General features: G+C 43.5%; 1 protein-coding gene across 1 annotated transcript; it reads right to left on the reverse strand.

Annotated features, from left to right (window-relative positions):
* Positions 1-315: 315 nt before the first annotated feature.
* Positions 316-9,269, reverse strand: muc15 (mucin 15, cell surface associated). The gene is made up of 4 exons (XM_034221363.1): positions 9,153-9,269; positions 5,376-6,232; positions 3,110-3,280; positions 316-1,662 (listed from the first exon to the last, which is right to left on the reverse strand). The coding sequence occupies exons 2-4, from the start codon at positions 6,211-6,213 to the stop codon at positions 1,550-1,552; spliced, it is 1,122 nt and encodes a 373-aa protein (XP_034077254.1). The 5' UTR covers positions 6,214-6,232; positions 9,153-9,269; the 3' UTR covers positions 316-1,549.
* Between the last annotated feature and the right edge of the window lie 5,811 nt (positions 9,270-15,080).

The raw sequence follows: 15,080 nt of genomic DNA on the forward strand, positions 1-15,080 counted from the left end.
AAGCATTGTTTGTGCAGTAATCGCTGTGATCCTTTAACAGTGTAACACAGAACTCGTCTCTCAGTCTGACAAAATGCTTCCTGTTCTGATTGATGTCTGGAATTAGTGCGAGGAAGGAAGCAGACCTGCCGTGCCTGCCGCTGAAGCAGCTTACCACACCAAAACGCATCGCACATCTCTGAGTTACTGCTGGCTGCTTCGGCCGATGAGGCACATATCAATCATAATCAGGACACATATTGATCGAGTGCAGGCTTCATTCAGGTAAGGATGAGGGAAAGGATTGAGGGAGCGGAAAGCAACATTTTCTCGATATATTTTCTTCACATAAACATTTATAGAAGTTTATTTTGTATAGCATAGACAAGTCATACGTTTAGAAATACATTTATATACAAAGGCGTTAGATACATTAAAGTAGTGTAGTGCATCCCTATGTCCCTCCATTGCCAAACTACATTGTATCAGTCAAAACAGAGACCAGTTTCCTGCCAAAAGGTTGTCACTCAAAGTTAAACCAATGTTTAAATTATTTATTTTAATTCAGTATCAATTTTTTATAACTTTGCTCGCACTACACAGCAGGTAAACACTATGTAACTCTTCGAGGTGTCCAAATGAGAAACTGAAATCTCTGTTTGGACAGCTGGAGGTCAGAAGATTTAAGCAGTATATTATGATGATATACAATAGTTGCTGCTATAATGCTAAGACCAAATACATGAATCCCTTCCAGAATACCAAAACCTCAGTCTATGAATAACAAAACAGCACCCATCCTCCCTAGCTGGTTTAAAAGAAACAAGCAGGTCTTTGGTTTGACGGTTCTTTTGTCAGACTCGTGCTGTGATTGCCAGTTATGAAAACTCTGAAAGTACGTATCAAATTGAACTTCTTACTACCTTCCTTATGCCATACTAGCAGTTGATTGTTGATATACACATGATTATTGTTCACCGTGGCTTCTTGATTATGTTGCAAATGCCTCCACAGGCCGCCCGTATGATCTGCTGTTTAGGCTGCAGACTAACAGCACTTGTTTTCCTTTTTTGGTATTTCCTCTTTAGCTGATCTGATTATATGCTAATGTTTTTGTTTTGCTTGTCCTGTAGAGATTGTGGAGCTCCTATTCATGTAAACAAATTATACAAAAATCAAACAAAGTATACATTTTTGACATTCTTAATTAATTGCAAAACATATTGTTCTTCAGGCAAAACTTAATTTGATATCATTTGGCAACATACAAAAATGGCTGCTCGTTATTTTGGCTGTTGGGTCATATAGATCAGTAGTCTCTCTAATTGAATGCATAATTATAGTCAACACGACACATGTATAGTATAAGGTTTGAAGTATCATTTGCAATGGCTGAAAGCGGATCTTCAAAAACCCTTTTCCATCCACACAATTCACTTTCAGACAGTCTTAGTCTTAAAATTCCAACAAAACATTTCGTCTATCAAATGCCAATATACAATAATTGGTCAACTTTGTTTGAAGGTAGTCCATGACTTGTGTACTTGGAGTCTTTTTAGTGTCTGTGACGTCACGGAAAGTTGCTCATTTGGATGTTGTCCCCTTGGAGTCCAGGGTTGTAATAGGCAGAACGACCAACTCCAAAATTCAAGTCCAAAGGCTCGCTGTTGTCTAATCTGAGAACTAGAAATCAGACAAGTTCACATTAAACATTTGTATGATCATGTTGATCTTGTACTTAACAGAGAAAAAGCTTCCTGAACATTTTGATTATGTTTTTTATTTGCAAATTAACCTGTTATTCATGGTAAAAATCCTTCTGTTACTGTTCTAATCTGTGAATGTTGATGTGGAAATTCTGGGTTGACTTTTGGGTTGTTATGTTTTTATTCCCAAAGATAACTCCCAGAAATAACATCCCTTTGATATATTTACTGTCCAACTTTGCTTTCACTATTACAAAAAAATCCATTACAGTCAACAAGCAAAAGTGCCCTTGCTGAGCCTCCATTTAGAACTAACATGTACAAAAAGCTTTCAAACAAGTCTATTTTTCTAGAAAAAACATCATAATTTCTCGCAGTATTGTTTCCTGTACCTAAAGGTACTGAATGCAGCAAGTTCACACACAATATATGGTGTTTTTTAAAAAGTCACTTTGGGAAATGTATGAAATCATAACACCTTGCAGAGGTGAGAGTAAACAAGGGAGACTGGAGGTGAGTAGGAACACTGAAGGAGTGACGTACTCCTAAATACAAAAATCTACTGAAACACACAGATAGGGTTGCTCAATATCCCAAAGAGAAAAAACACAACATTCTTAGTCAGTTGGATGTTATAATAAATCAAAAAACATTGTATATTACTTTTGTATCCAAACTGCGGGTCTAAGAAAATAAGGTGTTAGAAGGTATAAATCTATTGTATAATTGTATTTATAAAAAAATGACTTGGCTCTTTAGTTTTTTATAGCTGGCCTAAGCTAATGCAGACAGAGATTACAGCTCCAGCAGTCAATGAACCGCGTGTACAAATTATGGAGAATGTTTGACTAATGGTGCGTATTGTTTTGCATACAGGTTTTGCAAGGTTTGATTAACATTGAAGGCCATTTTGTTGACTGTTTGAACTGCTACAGTACTTACAGTATGAAATGAGCCACAGGCCCCATAGCACAGTTTAACTCTCTCGTTCTAAATGTAAGTTGTAAGGCTGGTCTATGCACTTCAGCTGACTAACTAGTTACCTATCCAGTTTGAACATTATTTGCATGCTTGTATGCTTCAGAAGAGAAGGAAGCTGCATGGAGAAATGTTAACTATGAGGGCCTGAAGGTGAAAAGGTCCAAGAAAATCACGTCTTCCTCTAAGTAGTGCCAAGAATCTGTGAAACTGAAACTTGTCATAGTAAATGATCCTATGTTGCGTGGTAAGCTTACCTTAGTGTGTGTGAATGTGTGCCCTAAAGACCAGAGGTACCTCTCCAGCTCACTGATCAACACCTTGTTTTGTAAAAACCCTGTTGTAGTGATCTGTCAATCACTAGTAGCCTCACCTTAAGGCTACCATCTAAAAGGCTATACAAAATACAAATAATTCAGTTTGGCATTTAGTGTGTTGGAACATACCTGGGTCTGAAGGAAACTGCTCAACCAGTTTCCTGTGAGTGAAACCCTTCTGTTGTTTCTTCTTCAGGATGACATAGGCCACCAGTCCCACGATGGCAACAGCCACACCCGTTCCCAGCACAGCTCCCCACGCTCCGTTTCTTTTGCTCGTGTGGGTATCTGTTGCCAATCCTTTATTGGAGGAATGAGGAGTTGAGGGGGTTGGAGAGATATATAAAAAATGTGTCATCAACAACATTATTTCCATCAGCTGCTGCGTTTGAGGGTTAATTGTCAGATAATTATAGCTGAAATTTGTTTTTGACAACTGTATTTCCAGTGGCGGCACGCTTCATAGATACACATCCAATAAGACAGCTGTACAGATTAGTATATTTTACGCTGTGATAATTAATGCAATTAACAAGCCCAAATCATGATCATTTCTTGAATATATTTGAATATTTCAAGACAACAAGCTGCAATCCCAATATTAACAATGTGAAATATGACTGAACATCACTTTAGTTCCCATAATATTATATCCCTCATAACTTTAAATTACATAACACTGATTCAATGTGTCCATACATTTCTTCATGGAGATGAACAGAGGTAATTAGTACCTTAGTATAAGTATAACATAAATGATTATAGGATGACTAACCTATTCCGACAATGAGTGTTAAAGAAATGTGCAACTGTGAAAATGTAAACTATAGACTTTAAATGTGTTACTAAAGTGTTGGCTAATTGTTGAAGCTAGAAAAAGGAAATGTTGTTAAAGTGAAGGAAATGTTGTCTTTATCCTTTGACATAGAAGTACCACATTTGTATTTTATCAGGACTCCCACGTAAATATTTCAGCAGCTCCGTTTATCTACAAATGGCTCAATTTAGCGACTTGCTAGGTTACATTTTATCCTAACCTGGGGCAAGTCAAGCAAAAAAAACTATATATTTATACAGTGCTATTTCATTTTTGTCTTCAGCTGCATTGCTCCCCTTTATTTGAAAGTAGGCCGAATAAGATATGGTTGAGTGGCGTATTTTTTTTGTTGGTATTTTGTAAACTTGATTTCTGTCAATGTCAGAGCAGACACTCATGTTAATTTCAGTATGAATTTTAAATCTCTTCAAAACTTCCTGACTTTTCATGTAGCACCTTCATCAGGTGATAACTCAAATTTGGTTGAAACTCCTGGAAAGACAGTGCCAGAAAAGTGTCCTCTGTTAATATGTATATACATTGTCTGTCACGCCATTGTGTGCACACTGTGCAGGTCTTAGTAACTGTAGCAGTTTTTTCATTGTTGTCTTTCCATCTGTATCTCAACTGTTTTCCCATTGTTTATTGCCATCATCTGTTAGTGTTATGTCATGCTGTCACATATATCTGTGTTGTAAGAGTTCAGTTGTATTATAATCCCAACCTCAGTCTTTTTACACCTTCTTGCCATGGTGTCGTTACTAAGCTCGCCCACGTTTGCAGAACAAGTAGCTTTTTGAGATACAGTATAGATAAGTGTTATTTATGTTTAAATAATGCCAGGTTTTAGAATGACCTGCAATATAACTGCTGCCTTCATGCCAGATCACCATTGTGAAGGAGATTATATTAGTCGGTTGTATTAAGCATAGATGGATAGATGGACGGACAAACAGACAGACAGATAGAAGAATAGATTTACACTAAAGAAACTTTTTCCAGTCCTATCTTCTCAATCTTGTGGTTGACACCAAAGACTAGTCTCACGCCCCTGCACAGAGGCAGCACAAGCATCTCTGACCTGAGTCCCTGACCGCCTCTTTCAGGGGGGTTTTTGCCTCTAAATAAGGGGTTCATTGTCCTTAAAAAGGTGGTTGTAATAGACCCTTTCACATAAAGCTGCCACATTGATAGCACCTGAAACCCAATCCAACCTTTTCTTTGAAAGAATGGGTGTTTGTCCTCTGCCAGTGGGAAAATAGAAGCCAGCAAATGTGGGTCAGTTAAAGGCTGGTAAAAAAGAGCAATGTCTAAAACAATCAACATTGATGACTGCAATAAGCATAGTTACTTTATGTCTGTAAGAGTGATCTGTTAAGGATTTTGTTCATATTATGTTGCTTTATCGCTTAAATCAATCAAAATGTTATGTATGTTATGAGCGCCTAGAATTTCACACAAATACTACTATTTCTATGGTTTCTGTCTATAAAGTGAGGTAATTCTTAACAAGACATCCAAAGCAGATTGGACAGAAATGTGCACCAGATACTGTGACACCTAAAACAACAGCAGTACCTCTATCTGGGTTGTTCCCTGAGGCAGCAGCTTTGTCTGTCTTGTTGGACGTCACAGGTGTTTTCGGAGCAGCGGCAGCTGTAGTAGCAGGACTTGTTTCTGTGGTCTCAGATGGGAGTACAGTTGTAGAAGGAGACACGGTTGTCTTATTTATCTCTTGCTTCACTGTGGTTGGTAAAGTTGTGTTGCTGTTACGTTCTGTAGACTTAGTTATCCCTGTGTCTTGGTGGGGTTTTGTCGTGGATTCTTGAGTAGTGTTGCTCTTTGGAGCCAAAGTTGTTTTCTGTGAATCCGTGGTATTGGAGTGATCTGAAACACTGGTGGAGTTCTGTGTGCTCAGCTCAGTTGAGGAGTTTTGTGGAGTAGTCGTGGAGTTTTGTAATTCCTCCTCAGCTACTGTCATGTTGATCTTTCTTGAGTTAGTGGAATCTGTGGCAGCACGAGTTGGAGAGACAGCGGTGCCTGGCAATTCAGGTTGCTTTGTTCTTGTGGGAAATGTGGTAGTGACAACAGTCAGATCATCAGATGTTTCTTCTTGTCTCTGTTCTTGGTCGGCCAGATTCCTCTCTTCCTCAGTAAATATTACCATGGAGCCAGATGCTTTCCCACTGCTGTTTTCATTAATTGGATCCATAGTAGTAGCTACAGAACTCTCATTCTCTGCGCCCTTGTCAGTATATGCAGCATCATGAGGTTTAGCAACTTTCTTGTCCAATTCACGGAGCCAGCTTTTATCAATTGTCCGCCCCGGAGAGTCGGTTGGATTTTGGAGCGATGCCAAGTGAAAGGCTTGGACAAACAGAAAGAGGCATGCCGTGGTCTTTAAATACAGTCCCATTTCCTTGTTTGGTTTCACTCTGAAATACAAGAGATTAAATAAAACTTAATTCATTACTTAAAAGAAATGTAAGTTTCAAATTGCTATACAAAATTCAACAGGTTCAATATACTTTTATGAAATGAAAATAAACAGAGAGTGCAAATGTGCTTATTTCCATTATGATCCTTTGTAAATGTGGTACAGGGATAGTCGTTTGACAGCTCATGCAGTCAAAAACACTGAAAATGATACACAGACCCTTCAACAAAATAAGAGATGAATACTCAAAGTTGGTGAATCCTGCCCAAAGACTTATAAGCAATATATAAGACAGACATAATTATTGATGTATTTATTTTATTTGTATTCCTGCTCCCACCAAGTGACTGGGACTACATATTGTACCAAGTACCCAAAATAAAAACCATGCAGTAGCAGCCAGATGTGTTAAACTTGTGTTCATCCCTGACCAGAAAGACATCTTGGATTGTTTCCATTTTAGTAAATAACTTGCTTTAACAAGTCATAATACAATTATTTGAACAACTGCTCCCGTCCCGCTTTCCATCTTTCAGACATGGGCCACAGCTACATGAACATGCCTATATGTGAATTGAAAAGCAGTCATCCCTGCATAGTTACACAGGAAAATAACCCCAGTTCAACATGGTCCCAACACAATCTCCAGTGAGATCTTTATGACAGGGTGAATTTACATAGCTACTGTATGTGTTCTCCCTTTGCTTCTCTACTGGGCAACCTCACTGCAAATAATTGTTATCCCTTGCCTTTGAGAAGAATTTGGGATTTCTGAAAAATCTCACCAATTGCATCCTTCCAAAAAATGAAACTTCCATTTTATGAAAACAAGCAATTGTATTGAGTGTCAATAACCAATTAGCCAGATATGTTCCCCTGTGGTCACTTCCTCAGCAAGCTTGTTTATCGTCCACTCATCAGCCTGCTTTTGAGTGTTTTTGTACTGTGTTGGAATTAAATAGTACAGTTTGACACTGGGAGGTGGAATAAGAGCCTGTGATTAAAGAAATAGGCTCAATCCAATAAAAGAGGCACCTGGCTGAACATTGCTATTTGATATCTTCAGCAACCTCAAGACGAAGAGATTGTTTTGACTCAATTGTTGTCACCAGACCAAATGGAGTTTGATGTGTTTTAAGTAAGAAACATTGAATCACAGAGCTTTAAATTATGTGTGCACCATGTACGGTCAGCAGAAGTTACAGATTACCCTTTGTAGATAATTTATACGACAGTCAATAGTTCAAATTCCTTTAGTTTCAGATTCTGGTGCTGTGTTTCGTTCTCATTGCAATGACAAAGCATACTGACTTTGACAAAGTTATATTTCAGCAGCTAAGGCTCATGGGTATTGTAGTGTGTAAAGCCAAGGTACAAACTGAAGAAGAATAAACATACTTAGAAACAAAGTTCAAGTAATACATACCCTTGTTCATAGCATTATTGATAGCATATTTTTTCAATTGCTAACAAGACTCCCATATTTCATGATGCAGCACATTGATATCTATGTGGTTCCTATGTTGAGTTGTTGAATGAAGTCTGTCGTATTTTGTCAGCTACTTTTAGTCATACAATGGCTAAAACTAATCCCCCAGTCTGTCTGCACATTTATGTCCCTGACTGACCGACAGTCATTTTTAGACAGACAATACTAGCAGAGCATGTTGAAGTGTGACATACACTCTGTAGAGGATAATAGGCTCAATTTGCGCTGCAGGCACTGAGGTTCAGGTGTAAATTAGGCAAGTTAATAAAACCAGTTTAACAGGCAGCTCAGCAGAGCTGCTGCTTTGTTTTGATTTGCACCATATACCTTAATCTGCACCTGGTCAGTGGGAACAAGATTTAAAGTCAAGCAAAGATCAAATTAAAAAATCACTTTGAGCTTTTATCTCAAACAGGTTTCAGGCAACCTGTGTTCATATATATCTGCCTGAAACAAATGTCACCGCTTTTTATCGTTGTATTGCATATGTGGGCTGTTTCAAACCAGTAGTTTCTGTTTCGCTGTGTTACTCTGCTGAAAATAATTAAAATATTCGAACATCCGTCATCACGTTGTGCAAAGCTGTGGGAAACAACTCTCCACCTTTTCTTTTGAAAGGAATTCCAGTAGCAAAGCGCCCTACTCGCTGAGATGCTATTTGGCCCTCAGCAGAGTCTCTGAGGCGCTGTGTGTCGATGTTTACCTCTGACCCCTCACACTGAGAGGAGCCCACTGTTAAAAAATAGTTCCCACTCAGCTGGCCTGTCACAGTCTGTACCCACTATCACCTCAACAGCTCTGTCCACCGAGAATATACAGGGTTATAAACACACATACTAAAGAGCTAAAGACACTTTTTAACCCTCACACCTATTACATGATTTATTTTGCAAATTGGTTTAAAAATGAATCTGTCTTATATTACTTACTGTAACTGTATTATACAACCCCAATGTCCATATAAGACTAAACCCAAGCAGGGGTTGAAAGTAAATTAGTACATTTACTCAAATACCAAACAATGTTGAGGTTCTCTATTTTAATATTCCGTTAAACTCTACTCAGATAAAACTATTTGTGATTTTTACTCCAGTCCACTGGAAACTTTGTCATTGTATGTAATACAATAGGTAAGGTCCTATAGTATGTATGTCACTTGATGTTGTGATGTGTTGCCACACTGTGATTAACTTAATTCTCAGCATTTCTGTTCAAAAGCTGCTATTACAATTATTTTAAAAGAACATTGAATGTCCATGTTACTGTACAAATGATTGTAGAAAGCGACTTAAGGCTTAAATATCACACCGAAAAACGTTATTTGTGTTTGTTTTTAGTTTTACTTTTTAGTATAACGGTGTAAACAGACTTCCTGAGAAAATGTAAGGAGACAAAGACAAAATGAAATCCTTCCTCAGTAAATCCTTACCTTATTCTTAAGCTATGTCAGATGAGAAAGGCAACAAAATCTCTTCGCTGAGCTGCCAAAGTGTGAGAGTGAATCAGCATTCGGCCCGGAGAGAGGAGCAGGGAGGGAGGAGGAGGGCTCAACAGAGTGGCATTCAGGGAACAACCTGCTCAACCTGCTTATACACCTGCCAGCAGGAGCAACACGCCCTCAACCCCATCCAGTTGCACGCTGCGAAAAGGCCATGCAGCACTGGATGGAAATAAATTAGAGGTCAAGAGAAGGGGAGAGACGGTTGAGGGATTCATTTATAAACATATCATTCCATGTTCACATCTAAATAAGTTGATTATGGTAATTTTTGAGTTATGGGGTTGCCAGGGTAGATCTGTTGATTCCCCCAGGTGGGTGGAGCCTCTGTCCACATGTCCTCTGAGCTCTTTTCTTTTTTTGCCTCACTGGAAGCGGCTGCTGTCGTCATGGTTACAGGTAGGAGGCTGGTGAGCTCGGGTTTCATCCACAGCTTTGTCTCTTGGTCTATATCAGGCTACCTAGTGACGTGGGATTTTGTGAACTCACCAGTACTGTGCGTCAAGTGAGCCGGTATTGTTTTGTTTTGTTGTCTCATTCCTCGGCTAACTGAGTCATGCAGCGGCTGAGTTTATCTGACGAGTGAGGCGGAAGAAGTGGCCCTCAAAACCGGTATTGTTTTGTTAAGTCAAGAACAAGGAGTGGTTGTACCTGTTTTGCAAATTAATCTGAAGTTAAAGTTCCCTTATGTGGGAGAGAAAAGCAAGAATACCTCATTAGATCTGAGAACCGCCTTTTTCACAAGCGCTAGTAACACTGACTTCACTATAGGCTATTCATGTAGCTCAGTAAATGAGGACAGAATGACACTGAGCCACAACTTGCAATTACAGAACTCTTAAACTGAAGCAGCAAAATGGAATTCAGACATAATTCATGTCATTACTGTCTACCTGTGATTTTCCTACTGTGACCTGGTAAAATGTCACAACAACAAATGAAAAGCAATACAAGTCAAACAAGAGAAAACAGAACAAAAAGTGTTGTGCATTTATAAAGAGCGATTTTTCATAAGCAACAAAAACATGGTGAATTCTCTGGGCAGATAATATGAGCAGCATATTAACATTAAAAATGTGTTGCCACGATGAAGCCAGGTCTCTGTAGATGCTGGCACAACAGTATCAAATCTGTATTTTTTGGTTTAGCCTGACTCTTATTTCATCCATCTTATTTTCTTTCAACATTAGCCAGGAGCAGGCTGGATAGTTGCATAGCATTAGTCCTGGCTCGGTTAGCTTAGCTACCCTCCAGGGTCTCCTCCCTCTGCTTCTGGGGCGTTGAATCCGCCTTTGGGAGGTGTTTGGTGTGACAGGGCTGGCTGTGTGGTGGTCGGGTTAAGGTCCACTGCACTTAAACCAATCTTAATTTTCTTATGTTGACGGTTTATCTTGTTCATCAGCCATATGTTCTCCAGCCATAAAAACAACCATTTTAAAACCAAAATGTTGTTTAAAGAAGCGACTATTCCCTCTACAGTTTATGCACCACTGTAACCTTATATAAAAAAAACAATATTAATATACAGTCCATTTACCCATCACTCACTAAAATATGTAAGCAAACAAGTACCATGACCTCAGTAGCTGCAGGCCTGACTTCAGAACTGTTATAACCCACTGGTGAAAACCCTCATGTGCAGAATGACATGTGGCTAGTTATAATAAGCAAATTAGATGTATTTAAAAAAAGGGCTGGTGAGGTATCATTGTTTGCAGTTAGGCTGTTGACATGCTGCCATGAATGAGGTTTAACAGAGACTCCCTGTCCCGAGCACACTGAGTTTCTCTCAGACAGCTTGTCACTGGCCCCTCATATGGCCGCCAGTGTTTGGAGCTAATGGGATAATGCAGCCTCATCAGGGACGTGAATAATAGAACTGCCAACATCTTGAACCAAGGGCAGCAGGCGTCAGACTTCAGTGCAAAACAAAACATTTAAAAAGCCATAAAAAAGCAAAAGGATGTCGCACTTCGGCACATGGTAAATTCATTATGAGGAGCTTCATAACAGCAACATGGCACATTTATGAATACTGATTCAAGTTTTATGTCAGCTCTCTCTCAGTACCCAACATGACGGATAGATAGAAGTGTGAAAGACAGTGTCTTCGTATTTTATTTGGCAGTAACACTTTTCAGGGACAGAGGAACTGAATCTGTGTAGTGTTAGTAATTATTGAACCCTGAGAGCAGGACAGACTGAAAAGAGTCAAGGGAAGCTTATAAAAGTTAACAGCATTTAATTACACAAAAGATGCGGTGATGTACAAATGAAATGTGCTAGTGGAGGCGCTCTCCCCATCAGCTGTTGCTCATAGCGTGTGCGTTCGGTCAGCTGCATGGATGTATAATAAGAACTAGATACAGCGTGGGAGGCGGGGCCTCATTCATTCCTATGAGAGTTGCTCATTAGCGCATGATGATAAAATGGCCCAACTTTTGAGAGAGCGAAACGTCACAGATTACCCGGCATGCCTGAGAAGTACCCGTATGTGCACTCAGAGCATGCGCAACTTTAACCAAAATGCTCGTTCACATCAAGCACGTCAATTTGCGTACACGTAACAGCACCGCACGTTCATGACAGCATGGTAATGATTTGTTATTATGATGGATTTGAGCGTCCCGCTCTTGCTGTTGCTTCCACTCACATCCACTGTCTGGAGCTCCCGGCAGATAACCTCTTCCACTTGCTGCGCTGCCGCACAGACGATGTCCTCCTCCAGCAGCTCCTTTTCACGAGTCTCTCTCTTCTCGCAGTAGTGGCATCCGCCGGCGGCACACGGGCGGCGGGAGAGAGCGTCTGCATTTGTGTGGCGCACCCCAGCCCGGTGCTCCACCCTGAAGTCGAAAGCTTGGAGCTCTTCTAGCCACCTGGCGACCTGCCCTTCTGGCTCTTTGAACGTCATGAGCCACTGTAATGCAGAGTGATCCGTCCTCACCGTGAACGCCTGCCCGCACAGGTAGTACTTAAAGTGCCTGATGGACAGCACCACTGCCAAAAGTTCCCTGCGGGTGACGCAGTATCGTCGCTCCGCTTTGTTGAATGCCCGGCTGAAGTATGTCACCACCCGCTCCCCCTCTGGTGTAGTCTGGGAGAGCACTCCGCCTACCCCAACGCCGCTAGCGTCTGTGTCCAGGGTGAACGGCAGCCTGGGGTTGGCTGGGGCGAGAACCGGGGATTCACTCAAGGCACGCAGAAGGCCGTCAAACGCTGCTTGACATTGCTCAGACCACAGGAAATCCCTGTCCTTCTGCAGCAGCTGGAACAGGGGTGCGGCAGTGCAAGCAAAACCCCGTACAAACTTCCTGTAGTACGAGGCCAGGCCCAGGAAACTCTTCAGCTGTTTCTGGTTGCGAGGATTTGGCCAGCCTGTGACCGCCTGCACTTTCTCGTGCAGGGTGCCGATGCCCTCCCCCCCCACTTTGTGGCCCAGGAAAGTGACCTCTCTCTGCAGGAAATGACACTTATCTGGATGTAGCTTCAAACCAGCGGCTCTGATCCTCTCCAGCACCACTCTCAGAGATCCCAGGGCCGCCTCAAACGAGCTGCCATGCACCAGGATGTCGTCCAGGTAAACCAAACACTGTTGGCGGGGAATCCCAGACAGCACCCTGTCCATCAATCGCACAAAGGTGGCCGGGGCATTACACAGCCCAAAACTGAGGACCTTGAACTGCCATAGTCCCCGGCCGGTGCAGAAAGCCGTTTTTGGTCTGGCCTCTGGGGCAAGAGGGACTTGGTAATACCCGCTGCGGAGGTCCAAGGAAGAGAACCACGACGACCCTGCGACCAGGTCCAGGGACTCATCGATGCGGGGAAGGGGGTATGAATCCTTCTTGGTGACCCCGTTCACCGGTCTGTAGTCTGAGCACAGCCGCCAGCCACCTGTCTTCTTCGGGACCATGACTGGCTGTCGGAGGGCTCGATAATGTCTGCCTGCAGCATGCTCTGCACTGCCTCGTCGCAAGCCTGCTGACGAGCCAGGGGAAGTCGGCACGGGCGACACCTGATGGGACGCGAGTCCCCCGTATCAATCTCGTGTTCCACCAGATGCGTTCGGCCCACCTCCTCCTCCTTCATGGCAAAACTGCCCTGGAACTCTAGCAGAAGCTGCCCCAATTGCTCTTGCTGCTCGGGATTTAGGCCGCCACAGTTCTTCCTCCACACCTCCAATACTGCAGACTGAGCCTCTTCTACCTCCGTCTGGGGTAACTGGGGGGGGCTGTGCTCGGGTGGCGCAGTCCGGGGGTGACAGGTGGGGAATTGTCCTGAGTGGGCGTCACCGGGGATACCGGAACGGAGGGAGGGTTTTCCTCGGTTTCTAGGGTACTCACGGTGGGTGTAGGGGGTCTCCCCGCAGGCTCAGCAGGGTTGTGGATACGGGTCATAGTAATCACAGGCCCCCCCCGGAAACTCACTGTGCCTGCTTGAAGATCCAGGAGGCAGCCCGTCGCCTTCAAAAAGTCCAAACCCAGAATACACGGGTCCTGTACATCCGCTATCCACACGGGGTGCCGCACTTCAACTCCCCCCACCGACACAGACAGCACGCCTCTTCCTTTCATAGCCACCAACTCTCCTGTGACTGTGCGTAGACGCACCGATGTCGGCTCGAACATAGTCCCACTGGGCAACACATCTGCTCTCACCAGGGTTACTGTAGAGCCTGTGTCCACCAGTGCAGCGCAGGGCACCCCTTCCACATCGACAGGGACATAGCAGGAGTCCCCACCAGCACGGCCCACCGCGACGACAGGCTCCATGCCTGTGCTGTCATCTTCTTCAGGAGAGCGTAGAGTCTGGCTCCCCCGGCTGTGCTGTCGGGCTCCTTCCTCGGATGTCTGAGTCGGTGGCAATAGAGCTGTGGTTTGGTTGGGGAGTCTTTGGGCTTGGTTCCACATATTCTCCTTTATGCGGGCCCCCCGTCGTTTCCCTGGGCCCGGGGTGCCTTGGGGCAGTCTCTGGCCAAATGTCCTGGCTGACCACACCCCCAGCAGACCCTGGTACTTGGTCTGTGTGTTGGCTGCAGAGAAACAGCCCTTATCATTTCCGTCATCTCGGTAACCCATGCAGGCTTCTCCTCCTCCCTGCAGCTCCTCACAGCCGGTGCTGCCGGCACTCCGCTGCTCCTAGCAGCTCCACTCCACACGTTCTCTCTCTCCACAGCCATCTCCAAGGCCGCCTGCAAGGACTGTGGATGCTGCAGCTGTACCTCGACCCTCAAGTCCGCAGGGCGGAGAGCCCTGATGAATTGATCACGTGCCAGCTCGCTCTGCACTCCGGGTGGCATGTGTGCATACGCCCGCCGCGTCAGGCTCTCCACGTTGTTAGCCAACGCACGCAGCGTCTCTCTAAACTCCCTACAGCGGTTACTCAACTCGTTCCGGAGCAGCTCTGGCGGGAAACACTGTCCAAACCGCCTCTTCAAAGCCCCCGCTAACGCTTCATAGCTGAGTCGGTCCACAGGGCTAAGCAGTAGCAGACATGAAAGAGCCTCGTCTGTGAGGCACAAAGCTAGCTGTAGTGCTTTAGTCTCTATTGACCACCCCCCGGCATGTGCAAGTATTTCAAATTGGGCATGGAAAGCCTCCCAGTCTGCCTTACCCGAGTATTTGGGTGTTTTCACGGACCCAGCGGCGGCTGCTGCTGGTTGATGGGCGCCGCCATTGTTGTTTACATCCAGCTTGGAAATGGCGCGAAATGGCGCTGAAGTCGGCGACATTCCCGCGTCTCTATCCATCTTCACCGCCGACTCTCTCAGGCGCTCTCTCGTCTCCCGTGCACTCATGAACTCGCTACTCATGTCCTTCGACCACCCGCATGCTCCATCTTCCTCTTCATCACTACTTTCCT

The sequence above is a fragment of the Gymnodraco acuticeps genome, unplaced genomic scaffold (genome assembly GCF_902827175.1).
Source record: "Gymnodraco acuticeps unplaced genomic scaffold, fGymAcu1.1, whole genome shotgun sequence".
NCBI lineage: Eukaryota > Metazoa > Chordata > Actinopteri > Perciformes > Bathydraconidae > Gymnodraco > Gymnodraco acuticeps.

Bases quoted from the DNA above. Each gene is read 5' to 3' on its own strand.
- muc15 (XM_034221363.1), bottom strand. From the start codon at position 6,213: ATGGGACTGTATTTAAAGACCACGGCATGCCTCTTTCTGTTTGTCCAA. The intron at 3,281-5,375 runs GTACTGCTGTTG...CCTCCAATAAAG, and splicing joins AGGGAACAACCCAGATAGAG to GATTGGCAACAGATACCCAC. The intron at 1,663-3,109 runs GTATGTTCCAAC...TCTGATTTCTAG, and splicing joins GCAGTTTCCTTCAGACCCAG to TTCTCAGATTAGACAACAGC.